This window comes from Triturus cristatus, chromosome 6, assembly GCF_964204655.1.
Source record: "Triturus cristatus chromosome 6, aTriCri1.1, whole genome shotgun sequence".
Taxonomy (NCBI): Eukaryota; Metazoa; Chordata; class Amphibia; order Caudata; family Salamandridae; genus Triturus; species Triturus cristatus.
Window position 1 is genome coordinate 581707510 of NC_140589.1, and position 27009 is coordinate 581734518.

General features: G+C 52.1%; 1 protein-coding gene across 1 annotated transcript in view; it reads left to right on the top strand.

The window, feature by feature from the left end:
• Nucleotides 1–23930: 23930 nt before the first annotated feature.
• Nucleotides 23931–27009, top strand: part of LOC146817419 (uncharacterized) — a 57583-nt gene continuing 54504 nt past the window's right edge. The window contains exons 1-2 of the mRNA XM_085609640.1: nucleotides 23931–24129; nucleotides 24684–25627. Coding sequence (XP_085465766.1) covers nucleotides 23931–24129; nucleotides 24684–25627 — 1143 coding nt within the window. The remainder of the gene's footprint in view (nucleotides 24130–24683; nucleotides 25628–27009) is intronic.

The window sequence follows — 27009 nt, forward strand, 5'->3', positions numbered from 1 at the left end:
TGGCAGTGGTCCGCTCTTAAAATATTTTACTTGAACTTGTAATTCTTTTTCTTAAACACATCACATTTTCCTTAGAGAAAGACGGGCTGTATTAAAAAAAGTATTGCTTAATTTAAAGGCAATCACAGACGTGGTGGTTTGCTAACCTCAGCAGACTCTCCCATCCCTTTGATGGCTGTGAATCATAGTGGGTCACAATTTGTGACCTGCCTCACTAATATTCATGAGATAGGTAGAATTGCAACCCACTACGATTTGATATTTTGCGAACCAACCTACTATTAATAGGTCGGTTTGCAAAATACTGAACTGGTCGCAAAAATACTGCCTGAAAATTGCGACCTGTATTTTGCGACCAGTAAGTCAGACATCAGGCCCCTAGTTTTCAGATTTGCTTATCCATTTGTAAAGAAAACATGTACAAGCAGGGTGACTCGTGGAAACCCAAAATGACATTAATCTTGATGACACATTGCACATTTTATTAACAAATATTTTCCTTTGTCTCCTGAGTGTAGGAATTCAGAATATATGGGGACTGCGTGTGAGAATTGGTTTAAGTTGATAATTTACCCAAACTCCATCATTCTCAGGTGAGGGTAAGGAAAATGCAGTTAGAGGTCCACTATTGTGTAGTAGAGGGTCTCAGCTTGATTTTGAGAAGTGATTCTCTTTCTACATCATGTTATCTGCCACCTCTGTCAGCTACCACCCACTCCACAGCACTCATATTCACTCTTGCCTCACCTTCCATCATACTACGATGCTGATTATTCAGTAATCTGTACTATTGAAAGCGCCTCCTCTCTGCCCTCTACTGCTGGTCTTTTCTTACTCCTAAACAGTCCTTCATTTTGTTGCTGGCATCTGGTTATTGTATCCAGGTCTACCTTGGCCTCCCTCCTTACAAGCATCAGGCACACAAGGTCACAGTATAGAACAGGTCTCTCTTTGGAGCTGTTTGCTAGTTTTGAAATCTCTCTATGACTTCAAACTCTCTCCCTTGTGGAGACATATCTCTGTACACCAATGTCTGATGTCTGAGTCGTGACACGTTAAACGTGTTGAGTATGATCTCCCAACTGGAATCAAACTAATCTTATTTTACCTTGAGTATAAGCAATAATTGTGGGACAATTCTAGAAACATCTGTCCATGGCCCAAACCCTGGAGGCATCCACTTCAGGACACAGTGCTTAATGTTTGGATGGCATTTGTATTTTCCTACTGGCATGCAGGCCCGGTTCTAGCGGGTGGGCAGGGTGGGCCAGGCCCACCCAAACATGATCCTTGCCCACCCAAACATGAGTCTTGGCCCTCGAGGTGAGGACATGAAGGCTAATAGAAAATGTGCACTATAATTTAAAACGTTCCTCCGAACGTTGATATTCTACCTGTTCTGGGAGTTACATGATTGGGCATGGCTGTGAGAAAAAGCCCAGACCCAATCACGTAACTCCTTTTAGAAAGGTGGGCTATGTCCTGCAGGTACAATAGGGGCATGGCAAGGGGACACATTCTTGGCACAGAGGAACTTTTGCCTACCGTCCTGCTGCGTGGATATTTCCTTTTCCATTTCAACAGAGGAGAAAAGAAGTTTGTTTATTCTGATTGACCTTTCCTGACCCCTGCAGATGCCTGTCATATCAGGCTGTGACACAAAGTTTGACTATTCCAGTAGGTAAGATAATATGTTACTATTTGGTCTTATTTTTAAAATCTGCACAGGCCCAGCAAGGCACATACTTTGGTATGCTTCATTTAAATCGTTTTTATCAGGGATGCAAGACAACAATAAAAATGTCCAGATATCTGGTGATTAATGATCCTGCTGGATGGCAATCCTTTGTTGGTAGTTTTGAAATGCAGATAAACTGTATTTTATGTGGATATCTCAGTGGGTTACTGCCTTTGTCGCATAGAGTCTTGTGTTACTTGCAGTTCAGAAGTTATACTCCTAACATAGGACCTATGAACTGTCATCAAAGAGCTGCATACAAACATGAATGGTATGATTAGAATTTCACTTTGTTTTGTGTTGCTATATAGTTAGAACTTCCCAATCTTTCATTATTTTCAATTTTTCTGAAGAGTTTGGGCAGGTATACATTTTTATTAGTAAAGCCAACCCTCCACCACTAGGGTACTCTTTAAATCCTGAGTTTGAGCTTCCTCAGCCCAAACCCTCTTAAAATATACTGCCTACCATTATGGATGACATGTGATTCCTACACCTTGAAATCCTCATTAGCTTATGTGTCATTCCCTATAGACTGATTTACATACTCGTATGATTCATTGTCTCTGTATAATGTGTGCGAGATGTAAATTATTGTGACACCCTACACTGATATAAATAGCGCTATACAACAAATGAAATGCATATGAGAGAAGGGCTACGGAGAGATGAAGGGCATTGTTGGAGGGTGGTAGCAATGGTATCTGTGAAGAAAGAGTTAATAGGTGGGGTGCCAAAAATTACTTTCGCACTAGTGCTAAAGCCGGCCCTGTCATGGCCTTTCTGTTTTTATTTAATTAGCAGTCAGGTAATTAGGGTAACTGTGGAACAAATTTTAAAGTGTGTGATAATTATATTTTCTGCTATATTCAATGTTTTAAGTTTGTAGGTGATATTACCAATGTTTTTTACAGGAATAAAGAAAGTGGAGCTGGATGGTGGCTGATATGGGGCTGTGGCCCAATGGTCAGCTGTGAGATAAGGAGCACAGGAGAGGGATGGTAGAAAAGTGTATAATCAGGCCTGGAAGTACTTGTTTTGAAGCCTGTTGGAATTTGAGGGTTTGCACTTAGGTCCAGATATTGCTTTTACTTTCCAATAACTCTCCACATGCTCTGTATACACACAGAATCGATCTGTTGTATCATGGCGACTGTTTGCAAGTAAGATGTAATCTAGGGCTTGTTGGCTACTACAAGAAGTGACAATTTGGGCCCACAGTGGCCCACCCAAATGCACCCTTGGCCCACCCAAATAAAAATTCCTGGAGCCGGGCCTGCTGACATGTAAACACCCTTTGTCTTTTATTTTATCAGCAGGGCGTCTGTGGACGCCATGCCGCCTCTGACCGTACAATGAAGTTACATAAATTAACTGCATGCTTAAAATATCAATGTTAATTCAGATATGTGGTATACAGGTCTGTTAATTGTAGTAAAGCACTTATGGCCACATATTTGTGCGCTAGAAGTTTTAAGAGACCGCTTTGACTGCAACACGAATGTCTAGTACTCCTAGATGGCCGACAGCGGTGTGCTCACAGAGACAGAAAAGGGCTAGCACAGCAAAAGCATGCAGACTTGTCCTACGTTTAGGTTTATTGGTTTGGATGCTGTTCAAAGTTAGGGCATCTGCGCGGCATGAGCAGCAGCCTCCTCCCTGCAGCAGGTGTTGCAGTAAGTAGTGCAGCTATCAGCGCGAGTGCCAACGTAAGTAAGGTAAGAGATATGCATCTCACAGAGCTGCACAAGTTCGTTTCTGAATTCTTCATCCAATGCATTTGACTTCCCTCAAGTTTGCATTCAGTCTGGTCTGCTGCAACCATGTATAGTTGGCCAGTGCTGCACAAAAAACACTGTGCATGCATTGGATTAGTCTTGTTCATTTCCACCTATCATTAAAATGTACCTGCTTTACAGTGCACCTGTCTGTTATTTATCACGAAGGAGGGCTTGGGGGGGGCAGGCGACCGCAGGGAGTCCCCCCCAGGGTGGTTTGGGAGGGGGTGTGTCGGGGGGCGTGGCTGGCCTCGCGCGGCCATTTTTGAATTTTGGGCTTCTTTTTGTAGCCCAAATGTAGCCCAAGTATAAAGGCTTTGGGCGCCTGCTCCCGGCCACCATTTTAGGTTTGGTGACCTGGTGGCTGGGAGCTTGGCTAGTGGTGTTTTTTGTCTTTGCTTATTGTGGATTCATTTCTAGTTTAGTAATGGCGTCCCATGACTATCGAGTACTCGAGGCCCTCCGGCTCTTGTCTGAGGCGGGCCGGATGGACCTGTTTGTGGGGGAGGTTGCGGGGCCGTCGCGCCCTACGCGGCAGGCCTCAGCTGGAGTAGCGGCAGCAGTGGCCGCTTGCACCTCGCCGAAGCGCTCCCGCTCGTTATGGCCAACCGTGTCGGTCGGGTGTGTCGGAGGAGGCGGGGGGGCGGGTGTAGTAGATAATACGGCTGTGCGCGGGGCGGGCTTATCAGTAGCAGCAGCGTGTTTTCTTTCATCCCCCGCAGCGGGTAGTAAGCGCGGGGGCGGGCGCGGCACGAAGAGACGCTCGTCTTCAGTGCCGGAGGCTCCTTTATGTAGCGCGAGGGAGGGGGGAAGCGACACGAGTGAAGCCAGGTTTGAAGGCTTGGGGCAGGCACTGTTTCAGGAGCGTGGGGAAGTTTTTTCTGGTAGGCCAGCAGAGAGTGAGGTGGGAGACAGTCGTCGTTACACTAGGAGTTTTGGTGGGCATGAGGCGGGGGCGTGGTCTGCAAGGGAGCAGGTGTCAGGTAATCTGGGTTTGGAGAGGTCTTATGAGGCGCGCATTTTGGTCGGGAGGCACCGGGTTCAAAGGGATGCAGAGCCTAGTAGCCCTTTGTTGTTTTCTCCTAGTTCTTCAGTGGGGGGCGCGGCTTTCTCGGTGGCGGCGAGCTTCTTAAGAGAGGGAGAATGGGCGCAAGTGGAAGGGTGGTTTCCCCAGCAGGATTTGAGGTCACATGGAGAGCAGGGTGTCTGCGAGAAATCAGTATTTTCATGTGGGGTGGGTTGGCATTTGTGAGAAGTTGGCCTGATATGTAGTGCTCACTATTCTAGTGATCACTGTGTATCATTCCAAACGACCCTTATTGATGATTGGTTGTAAGTCAACCGTATAGACCAGCTATCCTAGTAGCGTGGATAAGAGCAGTCTTTAGGCTAAACTCTAGAGGGCGTGTTAAGCCAGCTGTTTACCATCACATATACCCCTTGAACACCAATGTGAGAGGACACCACACAAGTTGTTTATGAAAATAAAGGATATTTATTTATAACAAGACTACCCTGGCTCTTTATGAGTCAGGGAGCTAAGCACACTACAAAACTCTTATGAAAATACTTCTGGTTGCACAATTTACACAAATGCCCGAAGGGCACCAAACCATTTACACAGCAAGTGGAATGGGAAAGGTTTAGATAGTTTAAAGTTACTGATTCCGGAGGAATCCGATCAGTGGGACTAAACGAAAAAGGAACTGGACACTTGTAGAGTGAACCTACGATGGAGCACCGAGATGCTCGAGTTACCTAGCCCAGAGGCTGCGGCTGCGTGGGGTTCAGCAAGATGTCGGGAGTCCTCGTTGTAGTCTCAGGAGCCTGAAAGAAGAAGTTGCTGGCAGGCGACCAGTGTCGATGTTCAGAGAGATCCAAGCCTGGATCGGTGATGAAGGAAACCTGAAAGCAGAGGGGACTCAGTTCTCAACCGCTAGCCAGCGATCGTGTGGGTACCAGGAAGGTACCGGCTGAAGTCACCGCGACCAGGTGAGTGGATGACGTCGGACTCGGCTGTTCCTCGGACCAGGAGGCGCGGCGGCGACCAGGAGGGAGGGCGAGCTGTCCCACGAAGGTGTCTGCTGTCGATGATGCTGGGCCCAGGAATGGGGCAGCAGGTCTTGGCAGTGGCAAACCCACGCGGTGGAGTCAAGATGGCGTCGGGAGTGGACCAGGAGGGTGCGAGGTACTCCTCTGTTGAAGGGGAGCAAGAGCCAGTCTGGAGCAACCAGACCAGTGATGGAAGTCTGTCGTGGTGCGTCGTGAAGAGGGCCACAAGCCGGTCGGCGAGTGGTCGGACAACGCGGTGAGCAGCAAGGAGCAGAAGGGCCCCCACGCAGATCCCGTGGATGCTGGGGAGGCAGACTTCGGTGCTGGAGCCGCTCGGGTTTAGGGCTTCTCAAACCCTAGGTGCACTCACTCGAGGGTCCCTCGGTGGGCGTGCTAGATAAGCATCGTGCAGGTTCTGAAGATGGCCGGTCCCGCAGGTCTCGTCACAGCTACGAATCTCAGCTGAGCTGATGATGTAGGTAGAGGTCAGAGATGGCAGGGAACCCGGGTCTCGTCGAGCTGGGCAGTCTTGATCCGTGGGAGAGACGTGCAGCAAACCGCAAGCGCTTAGGTGGTGCCTGCTGGTGCAGGGTGGCTACTCCTTAGCCACAAGGGAGAGTCTTCAGAAATAGTCAAGAGTTCCTTTCGTGGAAAGTAGTTCAAGATTCAGAATTATCCAATTTGGGAAGGGGACTCGCTCCTACCTTTATTCTAAGAAAAGGGGCTGGCCCGTGACTAGGTCCTACCTATGGGTGGGGCCAGGAGGGGGGTGGTTACACCCCTATCCTTTGTCTGGCTTCGCCCCAGCTCAGGGGCAGGGTTGCCCCCGAAACTGGTTTGAGCCGGGCTATGCACAGTGAGCACCGGGGTGCTACTTGCAATCACCTTCCTTTCAGCCCTGCCTACCTGGGATACACAAACCCTGTCTGGGATGGTGCTAACACCGCCCTCGACAGGAAACCCTTTGTCCAAGCTCCCCGCGCTGGAAGGTCTCCCAGCAGCAGGAGGTCAGACTTGTGTCTGGTGGCAGCATCCATTTTGTGATGCTGAGGCTTGAGTCAACTTTTAACCGGGGTTCAAGGTTACTTCCATGTCGTGCCCCTCTAAAAGGGGGGAATGCTAACCCCGTTGCCTGAATTGGCGAGGGGTTCGTATTCCAATTCGTATGACACCTTACTCGACATGTGTAGGTGATGCGATGCCAAAGTTAGCAAATAACCGCAAGGATCATAATGCATTTTAAAGGAGTTGGCCCGCGTCACCATGGAACGGCTATTAGGACTTGGTTCCGCAAGCCGTCGACGGGCTCAGCTCGCGCCAGAGCACCGTCCCACATGATTCCCCGCACTCTGCCTTCGGGATTGATAAGGCCTGCCATAGGAGTGACTGATAGGAATCCATGGGTCCATTCTAGGGTTAGGTATAGGAATACTACACCTACAGCAACGGGTGATTACACCACTTTGCCCCAGCTGTCGTGCAGCCAGTTGTGTCAGATTTGGGCGGCCATCCAGGGGTGGCATAATACATGCTGCAGCCCCTGGTAGGCCCTGGGTACACCGATGCCCTGGATACCTGTGGTATGCTGATACAGGGACTGATAAGGCGGCCCAGTTCCAATTAGTGGATGCACCTAATGTACATGTGTGTTAATTTCGAGAGAGAACAGCTAGGCTGTGGGTCTGATTGGCAGGCCCGCAGCCGGGGAAAGTCGTAAACCAATGAAGCAAAAGCAAAAAATCTGGGTGATCATAGGATTGCAGACCCTACTCTCCTACATGACCCCCCCCAAACTTTGGGACAATAAGCTAACCTTGACCAGGTGAGTCTTCTTGCTCTAAGTGGAAATACCTGGAGAGCCCATCTGCATTGCCATGATCAGTGCCAGGTCTATGCTCCACTGTGAAGTCCATCCCCTGTAGGGAAATGGACCACCTAAGCAGTTTGGGGTTTTCACCCTTCATCTGATTTAGCCACAAGAGGGGCTTATGGTCGGTCTGAATCTTGAAGTGAGTGCCAAACAAGCATGGCCTCAACTTCTTCAGGGCCCAAACCACAGCAAAGGCCTCCCTCTCAATAGCTGACCAATTCTTCTCTCTGGGGGTCAGCCTCCTGCTAATAAAAGCTATGGGCTGGTCATGACCATCAAAATTCAGTTGAGATAGAACAGCTCCCACACCCAACTCCGAAGCGTCTGTTTGGACAATGAACGGTTTGGAGTAGTCTGGACTCTTTAGGATAGGCGCTGTGCACATGGCCTGCTTTAGGTCATCGAATGCCTTCTGACAGCTCGCTGTCCACTGAACTTTTTTTGGCATCTTTTTACTTGTCAGATCATTTAGCGGGGTCACAATGGATCCATAATTTCTGACAAATTTCCGGTAATAACCAGTCAGGCCCAAGAAAGCTCGAACCTGAGTCTGGGTGGTTGGAGGAGCCCAGTCCTGGATGGCCTGTATTTTGCTCTCCAATGGCTGAACCTGGCCTCCACCTACAAGGTGGCCCAGGTATACAACCTGTGTCTGCCCTATCTGGCACTTAGTGGCCTTGATAGTGAGGACTGCCTTTTGCAGGGCCTCTAACACTTTCCTCAGGTGGACCAGGTGATCCTCCCAGGTGGAGCTAAAGACAGCGATATCGTCCAGATACGCCGCACAGAAGTCGTCCAACCCAGTGAGAACTCGATTCACCAGCCTTTAGAAGGTGGTAGGCGCATTTTTCAAACCAAAGGGCATTACCACGAACTGATAATGCCCACCCGGGGTAGAAAATGCTGTTTTGGGCTTGGCCTCCTCAGCTAACCTGATTTGCCAATACCCAGCTGTCAGGTTAAACGTACTTAAGTAGTTGGCCGAAGCCAACCGGTCTATAAGTTCGTCAGCTCTCGGTATCGGGTGGGCGTCAGTCTTAGTGACTGCATTGAGGCCTCTGTAGTCCACGCAAAACCTCATCTCTTTCTTACCGCCCTGGGTGTGAGGTTTCGGCACGAGAACTACGGGACTAGCCCAGGGGCTGTCCGAGGGCTCAATGACTCCCAGCTCCAACATTTTCTGCACCTCTGTCTTGATGCAGTCTCTGACATGATCAGGCTGTCGATAGATTTTACTCTTTACGGGCAGACTGTCCCCAGTGTCGACCTCATGGGTACACCAATTGGTCTGACTGGGTGTCAGAGAGAACATATGTCGAAAGGATTGAAGAACCTGTTTACAATCCTTTTGTTGATGTCCAGAGAGGCTGCCGCAAAAGACAACACCATCTACCGACCCATCGTCAGGGTTCTGAGAGAGCAGGTCCGGGAGAGGGTCACTCTCCTCCTCCTGTCCCTCATCTGTGGCCATGAGCAAGCCCAAGCCCTCCCTGTAGACATATGCCTTGAGCCTGTTTACATGGAGCACCCGGTGGGGGCTCCGGGGAGTTCCCAGGTCTACCAAGTAGGTGACCTCTCCCTTTTGCTCAATGATCGTGTGGGGCCCAGACCATTTGTCTTTGAGTGCTGCTGGGGCCACTGGCTCCAGCACCCACACCTTCTGTCCAGGCTGGTACACAGTCAGGACAGCCTTTTGGTCGTGCCAAGCTTTTCGTAATTCTTGGCTCGCCTCAAGGTTTTTAGATGCCTTTTCCATGTATTCCGCCATCCGCGAGCGGAGACTGAGCACATAGGCCACAATGTTTGATGCCGGCTTTCTGAGAGGTCTCTCCCATCCTTCCTTTACCAAACAAAGGGGTCCCCTTACAGGATGCCCGAACAGAAGCTCAAAAGGGCTGTAGCCAACCCCCTTCTGCGGGACCTCTCTGTAGGCGAACAAGAGGCAGGGTATCAGGACATCCCATCTCCACCGAAGCTTTTCAGGTAGTCCATGAATCATCCCTTTGAGGGTCCTGTTGAATCTCTCAACAAGCCCATTGCATTGTGGGTGATAGGGTGTGGTGAATTTGTAGTTGACACCACACTCCTTCCACATAGCAGTCAGATATCCCGACATGAAGTTTGCAGCTCTGTCGGAGACGACCTCCTTAGGGAAGCCCACTCTGGAGAACACTCCAACTAGGGCTCGTGCCACAACAGGTGCTGTAGTGGTCCTAAGGGGAATAGCTTCAGGATACCTGGTGGCGTGGTCCACCACCACCAGTATAAACTTGTGCCCTGATGCTGTCTGGGGTTCCATTGGTCCGACAATGTCGATCCCCACTCGTTCAAAGGGTACCCCCACCACCGGTAGTGGTATGAGGGGGGCCTTTGTCGTGCCACCTGACTTACCACTGGCTTGGCAAGTGACACAGGAGCGGCAAAACTCCTTCGTATCTTCGGACATGTGGGGCCAGTGAAAGTGTGGAACAATTCTGTCCCAAGTCTTATTCTGGCCTAAGTGACCTGCAAGGGGAATCTCGTGGGCCAAGGTAAGGAGGAAACCTCTCAGGGACAAGGGGACAACCAGCCTCCTGGTCGCGCCAGGCTTGGGGTCTCTTGCCTCGGAGTACAGGAGTCCATCGTCCCAGTACACTTTGTGGGTACCTGTGGCGTTCCCTGCAGCCTCAGCAGCAGCCTGCTGTCTGAGGGGTTCAAGTGAGGGGCAGTCTAACTGTGCCTTCCCCAGGTCTTCCCTGGAGGGTCCCCCTGAGCCCAGAAACTCAACCTGACCAGGTTCAAGCTCTTTCGGCTCAGTTTCCCTCAGTTCTTTAAGGTCAGCCTCCTCAGAGACTTGATCCACGACCTGGGGCAAGGGGGAAGGCGAAGCCTTACCCTTACTGCTCCTCTTCTTGGAATGTGTCTGGTCCGTTCTTCCAGGATCCAGCACCTGTTCAGTGGGGCATCTTTTGGCCTGTGACCTGGTCACAGCAAGGACATGTGCTGGCAAGCCTAACATTTCCATGTGAGTCCTCTGCTCCACTTCTGACCATTGTGACGTTTCCAAATCATTGCCCAACAGACATTCTACGGGGAGGTCTGAACTAACCACAACCTTTTTCGGGCCACTTACCCCTCCCCAGGAGAAATCAACAACTGCCATACTGTGATTGGTAGTGACATTGCTGGCATTGGTCACTAGGTAATCGGTACCTAGCATGATCTGTCCAGGGTCCACAAAGTTAGGCGTCACCATGGTGACACTGGCACAAGTGTCCCTGTAGGCCTGAGCCACTTTTCCATTGATCAAAGGTGTCTGTCTGTATTTGCCCAAAGTATTGGGACTTGCACCAGGGGACATATCCATATCCCCTGTACAGACAAGGACGGCCTGAGTGAGCGTGCTGACTAAGTCGTCACTCCCCTCGGTTCCCAAGGTTAACCCAACTAATGCCTTGGGAGGCGCACTACCACTGCTGACTGTACTAGGGGGTGCAGGTGCCTTAGGGGCTGCAGTGGCAGGAGTTTGCCCTCCTTTCTTGGTGCACTCACTAAACCAGTGAGTCTTACTTTTACAGTATTGGCACCACCTTTTTGACTGGCCTTCTTGAGTCTTCTTCTTCTGTGAAGCCTGACCCCCACCCTCTTTGGTTTGTTGGGGACCTGTCGAAGACTTCTGGTCGTTTTGTTCGTTCTTGTTACTACCCTTTTGGTCTGCTTTCTTCTGACCACCCTGGTTCTGAGTCTGGTTCTGCTTGACCCTTGTTCTGACCCATCTGTCTGCCTTCTTTCCCAATTCTTGGGGAGAGGTCAGATACGAGTCGACAAGGTGCTGATGCAACAATTGGTTCTGACAGTTGTTTAAAATCTGTTCTCTCATGATAAGATTGTACAATCCTGTGTAATCAGTAACCTTGCTACCCAGCAACCAGCCCTCCAAAGCCTTAGTGGCACAATCGACAAAGTCAGTCCAATCCTGAGACTGAATTTTCTGGGTGTCCCTGAACAGCACCCGGTACTGCTCGGTGGTTAAGCCGAACCCATCAATCAGTGTATTCTTCAGGACTTGGTAGTTGTTCGCATCCTCAGCTCTAGTAGTGAGGAGCTTGTCTCGTCCTTTACCCTCAAAGGAGAGCCACAGTATAGCTGCCCACTGACTTTGGGGGACGCACTGGACAGTGCAGGCCCTCTCCAAAGCAGTTATCCACTTGTGGATGTCGTCCCCTTGTTTAAAGGGGGGCACTATTTTACTCAGGTGTCTAGTATCTATACCCCTGTCTTTCTCTCTAATGAGAATGCTGCCACCAGTGGGATCTAACCCACTTAATTTCTGCTCTCGGGCCAAGGCAAGTCTTTCTTTGGCGAGGGCAAGTTCTTCCCGCTCGATCCTCAGATTGACTTCCCTCATCTTCGCTTCATGCTCCCTTCTCTGATGGGACGTCATCCCTCTTTGAGAAGATGCCTGAGAGACATGTGTACGAACAGATCTGTTAGAGCCTCTGGAGAGAGACCTAGCTCGTCCGTTCCCAATGTTAGGCCTGCTTGAGCGTGGGCCCGGGGCTCCCCCAGTTCCATTCTCATGCCTGCTTAAGTTGGTCCTCGTAAGCCTGCCGACTACCACTGGACCTTTGTTTGCCTCGTCTCCTGATAACTCCTCCTCGTCTTCCTCCTCTGTCTGGAGGTCGAGGTCTGGGTCACCAAGGGTTCCCTCTAAGGGAGGCATGTTCCCATCAGCATTGGGGGGACCTGTGTTAGAGGACCTCCTAGCATCGTACGTCTCTAAGAGACCTATCAGAAATGCGATGGTAGGGTTAGAACCCTGGTTTAGCTTCCTGGAGGCACACAGTTGTCTCATCTCCTTGAAGCTAAGAGCTGCATATCGTGACACGACCTGTGGAGGGTCACTGACCACTAAGGGAGTCTCTGCAGACTCTCCGTGGACCGACATGCTTTCTAGTGAGGTGTAAGTGATGCACCTACCTACACTATTTGTTTACCTACTGATCCCTTGCTAAGAGTTGTAGTCAGGGTGTGCTAAGCCCTGTTACACTACAACTGCTGGTTCAGTAGAACTCAGAGTATTCTAAGTTAAGTTATATGTACCTGGGTACTTATGTGATCTTTCACTTTGATATTCTTAGGATACGTGTGTGGTAACCAACAGCAAGCTCAAATCCCAACCGCTGCTCACCAATGTGAGAAGTTGGCCTGATATGTAGTGCTCACTATTCTAGTGATCACTGTGTATCATTCCAAACGACCCTTATTGATGATTGGTTGTAAGTCAACCGTATAGACCAGCTATCCTAGTAGCGTGGATACGAGCAGTCTTTAGGCTAAACTCTAGAGGGCGTGTTAAGCCAGCTGTTTACCATCACATATACCCCTTGAACACCAATGTGAGAGGACACCACACAAGTTGTTTATGAAAATAAAGGATATTTATTTATAACAAGACTACCCTGGCTCTTTATGAGTCAGGGAGCTAAGCACACTACAAAACTCTTATGAAAATACTTCTGGTTGCACAATTTACACAAATGCCCGAAGGGCACCAAACCATTTACACAGCAAGTGGAATGGGAAAGGTTTAGATAGTTTAAAGTTACTGATTCCGGAGGAATCCGATCAGTGGGACTAAACGAAAAAGGAACTGGACACTTGTAGAGTGAACCTACGATGGAGCACCGAGATGCTCGAGTTACCTAGCCCAGAGGCTGCGGCTGCGTGGGGTTCAGCAAGATGTCGGGAGTCCTCGTTGTAATCTCAGGAGCCTGAAAGAAGAAGTTGCTGGCAGGCGACCAGTGTCGATGTTCAGAGAGATCCAAGCCTGGATCGGTGATGAAGGAAACCTGAAAGCAGAGGGGACTCAGTTCTCAACCGCTAGTCAGCGATCGTGTGGGTACCAGGAAGGTACCGGCTGAAGTCACCGCGACCAGGTGAGTGGATGACGTCGGACTCAGCTGTTCCTCGGACCAGGAGGCGCGGCGGCGACCAGGAGGGAGAGCGAGCTGTCCCACGAAGGTGTCTGCTGTCGATGATGCTGGGCCCAGGAATGGGGCAGCAGGTCTTGGCAGTGGCAAACCCACGCGGTGGAGTCAAGATGGCGTCGGGAGTGGACCAGGAGGGTCCGAGGTACTCCTCTGTTGAAGGGGAGCAAGAGCCAGTCTGGAGCAACCAGACCAGTGATGGAAGTCTGTCGTGGTGCGTCGTGAAGAGGGCCACAAGCCGGTCGGCGAGTGGTCGGACAACGTGGTGAGCAGCAAGGAGCAGAAGGGCCCCCACGCAGATCCCGTGGATGCTGGGGAGGCAGACTTCGGTGCTGGAGCCGCTCGGGTTTAGGGCTTCTCAAACCCTAGGTGCACTCACTCGAGGGTCCCTCGGTGGGCGTGCAAGATAAGCGTCGTGCAGGTTCTGAAGATGGCCGGTCCCGCAGGTCTCGTCACACCTACGAATCTCAGCTGAGCTGATGATGTAGGTAGAGGTCATAGATGGCAGGGAACCCGGGTCTCGTCGAGCTGGGCAGTCTTGATCCGTGGGAGAGACGTGCAGCAAACCGCAAGCGCTTAGGTGGTGCCTGCTGGTGCAGGGTGGCTACTCCTTAGCCACAAGGGAGAGTCTTCAGAAATAGTCAAGAGTTCCTTTCGTGGAAAGTAGTTCAAGATTCAGAATTATCCAATTTGGGAAGGGGACTCGCTCCTACCTTTATTCTAAGAAAAGGGGCTGGCCCGTGACTAGGTCCTACCTATGGGTGGGGCCAGGAGGGGGGTGGTTACACCCCTATCCTTTGTCTGGCTTCGCCCCAGCTCAGGGGCAGGGTTGCCCCCGAAACTGGTTTGAGCCGGGCTATGCACAGTGAGCACCGGGGTGCTACTTGCAATCACCTTCCTTTCAGCCCTGCCTACCTGGGATACACAAACCCTGTCTGGGATGGTGCTAACACCGCCCTCGACAGGAAACCCTTTGTCCAAGCTCCCCGCGCTGGAAGGTCTCCCAGCAGCAGGAGGTCAGACTTGTGTCTGGTGGCAGCATCCATTTTGTGATGCTGAGGCTTGAGTCAACTTTTAACCGGGGTTCAAGGTTACTTCCATGTCGTGCCCCTCTAAAAGGGGGGAATGCTAACCCCGTTGCCAGAATTGGCGAGGGGTTCGTATTCCAATTCGTATGACACCTTACTCGACATGTGTAGGTGATGCGATGCCAAAGTTAGCAAATAACCGCAAGGATCATAATGCATTTTAAAGGAGTTGGCCCGCGTCACCATGGAACGGCTATTAGGACTTGGTTCCGCAAACCGTCGACGAGCTCAGCTCGCGCCAGAGCACCGTCCCACATGATTCCCCGCACTCTGCCTTCGGGATTGATAAGGCCTGCCATAGGAGTGACTGATAGGAATCCATGTGTCCATTCTAGGGTTAGGTATAGGAATACTACGCCTACAGCAACGGGTGATTACAGCACTTTGCCCCAGCTGTCGTGCAGCCAGTTGTGTCAGATTTGGGCGGCCATCCAGGGGTGGCATAATACATGCTGCAGCCCCTGGTAGGCCCTGGGTACACCGATGCCCTGGATACCTGTGGTATGCTGATACAGGGACTGATAAGGCGGCCCAGTTCCAATTAGTGGATGCACCTAATGTACATGTGTGTTAATTTCGAGAGAGAACAGCTAGGCTGTGGGTCTGATTGGCAGGCCCGCAGCCGGGGAAAGTCGTAAACCAATGAAGCAAAAGCAAAAAATCTGGGTGATCATAGGATACTCTCCTACAGCATCCACCAAGCGAGGAGGTTCAGAGGAGGGCTGGGGAAGGGGGGGGCAGGGGGGAGGGTTGGTTTTTGGGTGAAGGGGTTTCAGCTGGGGGGGGCCTGGATGAGGAGGGTCTGGACATATTTCCTTCCTGGGCAGAAGGTATTCGGGGTCTTTGTGGGGAGGGTGCATCGGGGTTGTCAGACGTTCGGAGGCAGGACAAGGTGGTGGGAGGTACAGCGAGGGTGGTTTATGGGGTGAGTGGTCGCGAGCGTATGGGGTCGGGAAGTTCGCTGGTTCATGGTGAGGAGCATGGCGAGGGTTCTGCGTCCGCGTTGGTACACGCAATGTTGGAATGGAGTGGGGATGAGGAAGGGATGGTTTCACCGACTCCGGTGGGGACGGGTCAAGCGGGTTTTTCTAGAGGAGGTTTGTCAGGCGAGGGTATTTTGAGTGGTCTCGGGCCACGGGTGTCAGGTAGTTTTCAAGGTCCCAGCACACCAGTCCAAATTTTCTCTTTACAGGGTAGGAAGTGTAGCAGAGCAGCAGACTCGGTAGGGAGAGGTGCGGCCCATTATCGCCGAGGAGAAGGGAGGAAGAGGCCTTGTGCGGCACATTCCGTACCGGCGGGGGATCCCGTCGCGGCCAGCTCACGAAGGTCCGGCGCGACCTCGCTGGCCCCGACGGTCAAGGTGGACGGAGTTTTCAAATAAGATGGATTGTTATGTAAATCAACGAAGGGGGGAGGACCGGTGAGTACAGTCGGCTCCCCCGCAAGGTGGTTTTAAGGCCGTGGAGGCCGGTGGTGGTAATGTAGGGTCTGGTAAGGCCCGTGTGGTGGATTTTGCTGAGGAGATTTTGCAGGTGGAAGAGCCAATCCTGCTCGATTATGAGGAGGACAGCCCGGAAGAAGGGGAAATACGGGGCTATGAGGAGGGGGGACACTCTCATGTTTCTCGTAGTTTTTTGCAAGTTTCAGGTGTAGCACCCATTAAACAGTCTGTAGTGGTGAAATCCAAAAGAGAGCACGGCCCGTCGGTGAGGGCTCATCCACCAAGGGATTCTTCTGAGAGGTCGGCGAGGCGGTCGGAGTCGGTCCGCACACCCTCTTTAGAGCCAGGTGAGAGCGCTAGCTCTAACCAAGATGGCCGCGTAGGTGCGAGGCTCCCGAGGACCTCCGCAACCTCCTACGTTTATCCTGTCTTCATCCTGAATCGGTTGAGGGGACTGTGTCGGTGAACCTGAGCCGAGGTGGTACCCGTTTTCCGTTTTTGAATCGGACCCCGGGTGCCGGGGTGAGCGTCGACTGAAGTTTGCGGCCTGCTTCTCTCCTGACCCCGGACTCGAGTTTGGGGGTGACCCAGTGGCGAAGTGAACAACAACGGCGGGCCAAGCCTGGCGAGTCGCGTACCCCACACTTTCACTTTCGCTTTTGAGTCCCCTTGCCGTCATCGCGAGTGGGATTACGGCGCTTCTTTGTGTGGTGGTGGCCTCGCTGGGGGACCCTGCCTGCCTGCCTGCGGGGACCCGCTCCGCCTTCCTGAGGTGACCCCCGGGGGCTCTCGGCCTTGATTGCTTGCTCTCCACTGCGTGACTAGTGAGGGTGCGAGATACACGACGATGGCCACGAAGCAGGATGGAGATCGGCTGAAGGCCAAATCGACCCGGCGTGGCACCGCACTTCAAGTCAACATTATGGATCGCTACACCCTCCCGAAGGGGTCTCCCGGCGGATCGCACAAGTCTTCCGAGTGTCCCCCGGATGCCCCGGATTTGCCTACGGATCTGACTTTGCAGGACGTCATGGGCGCCATTGCTGAGATGAAGACCTCAGTGGGCCAACAATTCGACACCTTGGCGCACAAACTCGATGCGGTCCTCATCGATGTCAACCTTGTTAGAGCGGATCTATCCAAGACAAATGACCGGGTTGACTCCTTGCCTCATACCGCGTCGGGCCTCACGACTGAGGTAGCGGCACTTCAGACTGAGGTGCGCCGGCTCCGGCAGGCAAGTGCGCTCACGGATCGGCGCCTGGAGGACTCCGAGAGCAGGGCCCGGAGGAATAACATTCGCATTATCGGAGTGCCCGAGGGACGGGAGGACTCGGCGGCGGATCTCTTTGCGGAGGACCTGATTTCTACCCATCTCCAGCCTCGAGGACTGAGTAAATTCTTTGCGGTGGAGAGGGCCCATAGAGTTCCTGGCGGCAGACCGAAGGTCGGAGCTCCTCCGCGGCCTCTTATTGCCCGTATCTTCAACTTTCGGGACAGGGATGCGATTTTGCAAGCTTCCAGACTGCAAGGGCCGCTTAAGCTGGAGAACATGGAGGTGAACTTTTATCCTGATTTCACGCAGGCGGTCCAGAAGCAGAGATTGAGTTTCATGGGCGTCAAGCGGCGGCTTCGAGACATGAACTTAAAATACACCATGCTTTTCCCGGCCAGGCTGCGTGTGGAGGCTGATGGTCGCACTCACTTTTTTGACCGTCCTGAGATGGCCGGGGACTGGTTGGACACTTTGTCTGGGGGACATGATCGGGATGGGATGGGGGCGGCGGGAGGAGAGTGCCCACCGGAGCGGGTATGAGGTATTGACACTGGGGCTCATTCCTGATGATGCCACCTTTCGGCCAAGCTTAGGGTCTCTTGACTGTTGTGTCTTGTTTCCCCTCCATTGGAGGTGGTGCTGTGTCTCGAGGGGGTTCTCTTTCCTCCTCTAGGGGGTCTTTGTAGTTTAGTTTACACAGGGGCGACAGGCACACTGCAAGTTGGGGGGGCTGTTTGGGCTCATGCAGGGGTGCAGGGAGGGGGGAGTTTTGTTTGGGATGTTGGGTTGGGGTTGGGTATTGTTTATTTGTACCACAAGGCAGAAGTATTGTTGTGCTATCTCTAAAGTGCTCTCTGGGGGGAGATTGATCGGTTTTGGCTATGATGGGGGGTAGGGGACTGAGCCTTTTGTCCTGGAATGTTAATGGACTGGGGGACAGGATAAAACGGGGAGTGGTCCTGCAGTTCTTAAAACGAATTTCACCCGATATAGTATTTCTGCAGGAAACACACCTCATTGGAAACTCCTTTCGTGCCATGAACAGACGGGGCTATCGCCTTGTAGCCCACTCGGGCTTCACATCTGGTTCGAGGGGTGTGGGCATTATGGTTAAAACCTCGCTACCGTTGGAGGTTGATGAGGTGCTCCATGATGATAGGGGACGATGTACGGCTCTGGTGGGTAGACTGGAGGGTAAAGTGATTGTTTTGGTTTCTGTTTATGTCCCGCCAGGGTTGCAGACAACTACTTTTGCTGATTTGGGGCGCCTTCTTCTTGGCCTACCGGAGGGGATTCTAGTGGTTGGGGGGGATTTTAACGCTGTAATTTCCGGAACTGAGGATCGTCACCCTCCCAGGGATCTCCCCCGTGCCCAAGCTTGGTTATCTGGCCTCTTGGATACCCTGGGGCTGGTGGATTGTTGGCGGCTGAAACACCCTACGCAGATACAATACACCTTTCATTCCGGGGCTCACGGTAGTCTTTCGAGGCTTGATTATGTTCTGATGCCAGCAGCACAGGCGGGGAGGGTTGGGGAGGTACGACATCTGGCTCGGGGTATTTCAGATCACTCCCCGCTCCTGTTGCACTTCGACATTGTCCCGAGGGGGGAGGGGAGGGTGGTCCCGATTAATTCCTGGTACCTGCGTGACCCCACAATTCGCGCTGATTTGGTTAAATCTCTTGAGCGATATTTTGAAGACAATGTGGGGTCCGTGTCGTCTGCGGTTTCTTTGTGGGAGGCGTTTAAGACGGTACTCCGGGGGGAGGCCCTGTCCCTCATTTCCCATTCCCGGAGGCGCGAGCGGGAGGAGGTGACCCGTATCGAATCTGAGATAACTGAGTTGGAGGGTGATCTGGAGTGTGGGGTAACGGATGACAAACTGCATGCTCTCCGACTCAAACAGGCGGACTACAAGGCCCTAGTCACGGAGGCAGCCAGGGGCCTGAGTAGAGAGCAACAGGGGCGACTGTATGATGTGGGTGATAAGGCTGGTAAATTGATTGCGTGGCTGGATAAAAAGGAGAGAGCGAGTCGAGTTGTCCCGTCGATTGAGAGACTGGATGGTGTGTGTGTCACTGAGCCGGAGGAAATTGTTGATTGTTTCGCTGAGTATTTCCGTGGGGTGTATTCCCCGGTATCTTCCCACTCGGAAGAGGATTCCCATGACCTGCTTAAAGACATTGCGCTGCCTTCCCTTTCGGAGGAGGATAAATTGTCGTTGGACGCGGCCCCGACATCTGAGGAGATTGCCCTCGCCATACGTTCGGTCGCCTCTGGCAAGGCCATGGGTCCTAATGGCCTTCCCATTGAATTGTACAAATTACGACCGGATACGCTGGCTCCGCATCTCCGTGCTATGTTCCTCGCGGCCCGGTCGGCGGGTTCCCTCCCGCTGGACCAGCGTCTTGCCACTATTGTGGTTATTCATAAGGAGGGGAGGCCGCGGGATCGGGTCACGTCTTACAGGCCCATTTCACTGTTGAATGCGGAGCCGAAAATTCTTGCCAAGGTGCTGGCTAATCGGCTGGTTGGCGTGGTGTGCGATCTGATCCACCAGGACCAGTCCGGCTTTATCCCTCATCGCAACACCGCGCTTAACTTGCGGCGTCTGCACGGGGTGCTCGCGAGGGTCCCGTTCATACGAGAGCCTGCCATTTTGGCGTCCTTGGACGCCACTATGGCGTTCGACACGCTTGAGTGGCCATATATTTGGGCGACACTGGCTAAGTTTGGGTTTGGCCCGGGATTCATTGGCTGGGTGAAACTGTTGTATTCCGGACCGCTGGCGCAGGTGGCGGTGAATGGTAGAGTATCGGCTCCGTTTGAACTGGGCAGGGGCACGCGGCAGGGCTGCCCGCTGTCGCCGCTCCTTTTTGCGCTTGCCTTGGAGCCCCTGGCGGAGTGGCTGCGGTGGCACCCTTCGATTCGTGGGCTCCGATGGACCCCCGAGTATGAGGATCGCGTATCCCTTTACGCGGACGATATTCTTTTGTACCTTGCTTCCCCGCGTAAATCACTGATTGTGTTAGTGGATGTGTTGCGTTCATTTGGCCGCAACTCCGGCTTAGTCATCAACTGGGCTAAATCCTGTGTGTATGTCCTCTCGGGGGAGGCTCCTATCCTTCCGCGGGGTTGTCCTATCCAGGTTGCTCCGCAGGGATTTAAGTACCTGGGTATCTTTATTACCCTGGACGCTGCGGCCCGATATCAACAGAACTTACTCCCCTCCCTCCAGCGCCTGAAGGAGGATGTGGCGCGTTGGAGGCGCTTGCCGCTCTCGCCGCTCGGCCGTGCGGCACTGTTTAAGATGATGTCGTTGCCACGTTTCTTATACGCTTTACAAAACACGATGGACGTCGTCCCGGCGCGCTACTTTCGGGAGGTGGAGGGTCTGCAGCGCCACCTGTTTTGGGATGGGAGGCCGCGTATCGCCCTCGCGAAGCTGACGCTCCCGTGGTATGACGGGGGTCGCCCTCCCAGACATCAAACGGTATTACTGGGCCTCCCAGCTGGCTGCGATAAACCACGGCCTTTATGGGCTTGCCCTTAACCCGGCTTTTGAAATGGACAAACTGTTACTGCCGGGTGGCGACTATAATCGTGCGCTTTACTCTACATCGCTCGACGCACGTTTGACGGGCCCTACGCGGGTCGCGGTACAGGTGTGGCACGCGGCAAACTTGGCGATGGGGTGGAAGGATCGGTTGACCCGGGCGACGCCACTGTATGCATCTGAGCGACTGGGCTGTTTGTGGACCTCGAAAGGCTTTGAGAAGTGGGACATGATAGGCATCAGCAGGGTGGGCGATCTCTGGACGAGGGGGGGATTCAAAACGTTCGATGTGCTGCAGAAGGAATTCCAGTTGCAGGGCAGGGAGTACTTCCGATATGTACAGGTTCGTCACGCGCTGTGTTCTGTATTCCCGGATGTTGCCTCCATCCCGGAGTGCTCCCCGCTGGAAGATAGAGTGCTAGATGGGCATGTACCGGATGGCACTATCTCATTGATTTATAAAAAGCTCATCAACGATCGCTCGGGACTGCTGACTGGCCTTCGTGAGGCATGGTTCGCCGACGGATTGGAGCTGGATGACGAGGACTGGGTGTCTGCGGTGGCCTCCCCGAAAGAGGTGGCCATACCGGCCCGCCTTCGCTTCGTCCAGCTCAAAATACTCCACAGGGTCTACGTTTCGGGACCGGGTCTGATGCGTATGGGATATGCCGTGGATGGGCTGTGTAAGCGTGGGTGTGGTTTGTTAGGGACCTTCATCCATATTTTGTGGGAATGCCCGGAGGTGGCGCGATTCTGGCGTGGTGTACGTGCGGTGTTGCAAGCGGTCACGCATGTGACGCTGTTTCCCGAGGCTAGGAGATGTCTGCTGAATGTGTGGGAGCCGACTGATTATACGGTGCCGCAGACGTGGTGGGTGACTCTGGGATATATGGTGGCCAAGCGTGACATAGCACAATTGTGGGGCTCCCAGAGGTCACCAACGGTTTCGGTGTGGAAGGACAACATGGATTGGTGTATGTTTCGGGAGAAGGTAGTGTATGTGGCGAGAGGTAAGCCTGGGAAATGGGTGAAAGTGTGGGGCCCCTGGAACTCCTATCGTGGCGGGATTTGTACCCCGCCGCTGACGCCTGACTTGGCAGTGGCCCAGTCTCCCTAGTCTGCTTGTCACCTTGGTTCTGGGTATTGTGTCTACTCTGTTTCTGTCCCGGCCTGTCCCCCCCCCCCTATTCCTGTGGATCGGTAGGGTCCTCCCCAGGGGAGCTCATAATGCTGCTTTGACTTTTGCTGCCTTGTGGATTTGTTTGTAGTTTCTTATAAAAAATGGAACCGCCATTTGGGGGGTCCGGACGGTGTGGCCGCCAACGATTCCCTCGACTTCTGGGACCTTTATCACTTGCCCCTTGTGTTTAATAACTGTATTTTATGCTCTCACTGTTTGCTAGCGGCCGGCCTGAAGGTTGTAGGCCCATCTTTGTATATCTTTTGCATTCTATAATAAAGGTTTCAAAAAAAAAAAAAAAAAAAAACACAGGCCAAACCTATTATGGTGTCTCTGGGGTCCGGGGAGGATGGGGGAGGGGGTGTGTCAGATGGGAGATTGTATAAAGGGAAGTATGTAAGAGATACAGGGGTTGGCACGGGAAGGGAGGGAGCGGTTCCAGGGGCCAAGGTGGAGAGTGGGACCAATACAGAGGCAGGGGATACTAAGGAGAAACCACAGAGTAAAGAGTTGAAAATTAAAAAGCTTCCTTATATGGGGGTGACTAAGCCTTTAGGTGCCCACTTAATGCTGGCAACAAAGGAGCGTATATGGAAGGGCGAATATTTGGAGATTTTGAAGCTATTACACAGGGAGGTGAGGTCTAAGGAGGGCTCTAAGGAGGAGGAGTACGAATTAGCTAAGCGCCCTAAGGTGCCGCTGACAATTGAGAATTGGACGGCAGCATTTCTAATTTACGCCAGTGTGTACTGTGAGAAGTTCCCTGAGCGCTGCATGGCCATATTCAAGTATATGGATGTCATAAGGAAGGCCCAGATTACAGGTAGTGGTTACGCTTGAGCACAGTATGACGAAGAGTTTAGGGCTCGTATGGCTTGGGATTCGGAGGCAAAATGGGGTGAGCTAGATAATGATTTGTGGCAACATACCATGGGTGCAGCGCCAGGGGGTAAGACTCTAGTTTATCGGCCCTTTCAGGGAAAGCCCACCCGGGGTGGGGTGGGAGGCTCAGCCGCATCACAAACTGGAGTTGGGGCATGTTGGGATTTCAACAAAGGTTTATGTACACGGGAATTTTGCAAATACCGACATGAGTGTTCTAAGTGCGGAAAGCGGCACCCTCTCGTCAACTGCTGGGGCGTTAGACCATCAGGCGGACAGCAAGGGCAGCAGGCAGGTGCAGGGATGTCTGGCAACGCGCAGCAGTCGCAGGGTGGACGGGGGGGCAGGGGAGCACAGGGTTCTGGGCCAAAGGGCTCCTACGCCAATTAAATTGGCGCAGCTTGAGGAAGCATTGAGGGGTTATGGGAATTTGGAGGCAAGACAGACACTTTTGGATGGTTTTAAGTGTGGTTTTCATTTGGGGTACCACGGGCCCCGGCTGAGAAGGTGGGTGGATAATTTGAAATCCGCATCAGAGCACAAATTGGTGGTGCGTGAGAAATTGAGTAAAGAAGTGCATGAGGGGAGGATGGCAGGCCCTTTTGGAGAGTGGCCAGTTCACAATTTGATCATTTCCCCTATTGGTGTGGTGCCTAAAAAAGAGGAAGGGCAGTTTCGGCTGATTCAACATTTGTCATGGCCAGAAGGGTCATCAGTCAATGATTTTATTGATGAAGACGCTGCTTCGGTGTCATATTCCTCAGTTGACGTCGCCATGTCACTTGTAGTGACCGCGGGCGCAGCTGCAGGCATGGCAAAGTGTGATATCAAGTCGGCTTTTAGGCTGCTCCAGGTTCTTCCAGACGATTGGCCTTTGCTGGGGATACAATTTGAGGGTAAATGGTATGTGGACAAGGCGCTACCAATGGGCTGCTCTGTGTCATGTGCTCTGTTCGAACTGTTCAGCACTTTTCTCCAGTGGTTTTTCACGAATCGCACAGGTCACAGCTTGGTCACACACTACTTGGATGATTTCTTTTTTGTGGGTTCCCCGGGCTCCTCTGAGTGCCAGCATGCTCTGTACTCTTTCCACGAGCTTATGGAGGAGCTGGGGGTGCCGCTAGCACCGGAAAAGACAATGGGGCCTGATACTGTCATCTCCTTTCTGGGTATTGAGCTTGACTCAGTTGCAATGCAGGCTCGTCTGCCTGAGGATAAGAAATGCAAAATGTTGGCTTTGCTGGACATGATGTTGTCTAGGCGGAAAGTGACGGTGAAAGACATCCAAGTTTCGTTAGGTCATTTGAATTTTGCCTGCAGGGTTGTAAGGGTGGGACGGACTTTCTGCAGGCGCCTGGGCCGGGCTTTGGCGGGTCAGCATTTACCTCACCATCATGTGCGTTTGTCGGCAGGTGTAAAGGAGGACCTGCGTATGTGGTCTTTTTTCTTGCACTCCTTTAACGGAGTACCACTGGCTAGAGACGAGGATGTGCAGTGGGATGTGCAAATGTTTTCGGATGCAGCAGGCAGTGATGGTTTTGGTATTTACTGGCAAGGCCGATGGTGTGCAGAGAAATGGCCGCAGGATTGGAGCATTACCTTTTTGGAGCTTTTTCCACTCCTGGTCGCTTTGACCATTTGGGGCAAGGAGCTGGAGCATAAGAGGGTGCTTTTCCGTGTGGACAACATGGCAGTGGTGCAAATAGTCAACAGGCAGTCAGCCAGGGATGAGCAGATTTTGAAATTGATGAGAGTGTTTGTGCTGGGCTGTTTGCGCTACGACATTTCATTCAGGGCTTTGCACGTACCAGGTGTGGACAATGACATTGCGGATGCTTTGTCTCGTTCGCAGTGGGGGAGATTCCATGGGCTGGCCAAGGAGGCGGACAGGACACCGACCCCGACGCCGGAGCATCTTTGGTCTGTCGGCAATGTAGGGTATTTCAACTGGTGGTAGGTTCTTTGTCTGCTTCCACTCGTGCAGCGTATGCTTTGGCGTGGAAAGAATTTTTGTCATCAGGAGTTTGTAGGAGGGAGGAGTCGTGGCGCAGTTCGGAGGATGTAGTTCATTTTATCCTGGACCTCATTGAGAAAGGTTTGTCTAGAGTCACTATTGCTGGGAAGTTGGCGGGGATTTCCTTTATGGGTAAGCTTTTTTGGGGTTATTCCCCTTCTGCTGGGGAAATAGGAAGGAGGATGCTTGAGGGCTGGGCTAGGGAGCGGGGTGGGGCCGGTATGTCCCGTTTACCTATTTCTTGGCAGACGTTAGCACGTTTGTTGGAAGTTTTGCCTGCAGTTTGCAGGGATGATTTTGAGGCTTCGTTGTTTGCTACCCTTATGGTGTTTATGTTTTTTGGGGCATTTCGGTTTTCTGAGCTCCTCGGGACCAAGGTAAAGCAGGGCATTTGTTGGCAGGACGTGTTCTTCACGGACACAGGTGTGAACATTTGGCTATCCAGTTCAAAAACGGATCAGAGGGGTGTTGGAAAGGGGGTGTGGTTAGAGGCAGGAACCCCCAGTTGTACTTGTCCGCTGCGTTTGGCGAAGCAATGGAAGATCCTATCGGGAGGAGATGGGGGCGACTTGGTTTTTAAGCATATGAATGGTTCACGCGTCACAGACTATCAGCTGCGTATGGTTTTGCGCAAGGGGTTACAGCGGATTGGTTTGGATGGGGCCCAGTTTGGGACTCACTCTTTTAGGATCGGGGCAGCGACTGAAGCGCATAACCAGGGTTGGTCTCAGGATGACATCATGCGTTTAGGGCGTTGGTCATCAGACTGTTTTCATAAATATGTAAGAGCGAATGCAGCGGAGGCGCATGCGTCAACCTCTTTTGTGTGAGTCTCATTCTTGTTTTTCTTTTCAGGTTCGGTGGCTGGGCCCCACGCAAAGGAACTGACTGTGTGGATTGTGGGGCATTGCTTCGTCAAGTGGGCACATGTACAAGCGTGCAAAAGTTATTTTGGGGGAAGGTTGGGGTTCAATGACAGTTTTTTTCGGATCCTCTGGAAAGGAAAAGGGGGAATGCTTTGGAGGTAGCTTATTCCATGTTTAAATAATGCCATGGTGAGGGGACAATGCCCTGATATTCTTTTGATACATTTGGGAGAGAACGATCTTTGCGGTGTGAAAGGGGTGGTCTTATTGCGTGCAATGAAGAGGGATTTGGCTTTGCTGAAGGAGCGTTGGTCGGGTTGCCATGTGCTTTGGACGGAATTGGTCCCGCGGAGGGTGTGGAGAGGGGCTTTGAACCCAAGAGCTATTGACAGGGCACGGAAGAAGGTGAATGCAGAGATTTCCAGATTTTGCCGCGATTTGGGTTTCGGGAGAGTGACCCACAAGGATATTCGTTTTGAGACGGTAGAGTTTTTTCGGGGTGATGGGGTGCATTTGTCAAGGTTGGGCATGGACCTTTATTTGTTGGAAATTAGGGAGGTTTTGTCCCATTGTTTGAACGTGCAAAATCATGCTCGAGGAGTTTAAAGTTTTCTTTTGTTGGAGGGCAGAAAGAGGGGTGGGTAGTGGTTACACCACCCCTTTCTTTCTGGGTGGCGGGGGTTATTGTGAATTTTGGACAGTTTTACCGGAGGTTGGTGGAGTTATTTTGTTGAGTTGGGTTATCGACAGGGAAAGGATAGGTTGGTAAGTTTAGTTCGGTTCCACAGTTTGGGTGGTCGATAGCTGTAAAGGGGCAAGCAGGGGAGTTTGGTTAACGGAAGGTTTGTATTTAGAGATTGTTGGTGGGGTTATACAGGAATGTAATGTTTGATATTGTTGTAATGTTGTAATGTACGGGCGGGGTGGGTTCGAAGGAATTTAGGGGAGGGGGCGGGGTGCGGGGTTAGGTATGTTATATTTAGTGAGGTCTAGTTTTGGAAGGCGTTTGGCCAAGGTTTTAAAATTGTAATGTGCACCTGTTCCAATAAAGCGGCCTTTTACACACAAACTTTTGTCAGTGGCCTGCTTCCCCCCCCACACCTCCCTCCCAATACACTATTTTGCTCTGATGCCAGTTCCTTGTCAAGCTCCGCAGTAAAGATCGTGTCGTGGATCACCCCTGCTGTGTCTCAGTATCACTGAGTGTTATTTTTAGCTGATAGAGACATTGGCGATGGACGCAGCACCGGGGCATCTAGCTTTCGATATTACGTTTTTTTGGAATATGTGAGGTGTAC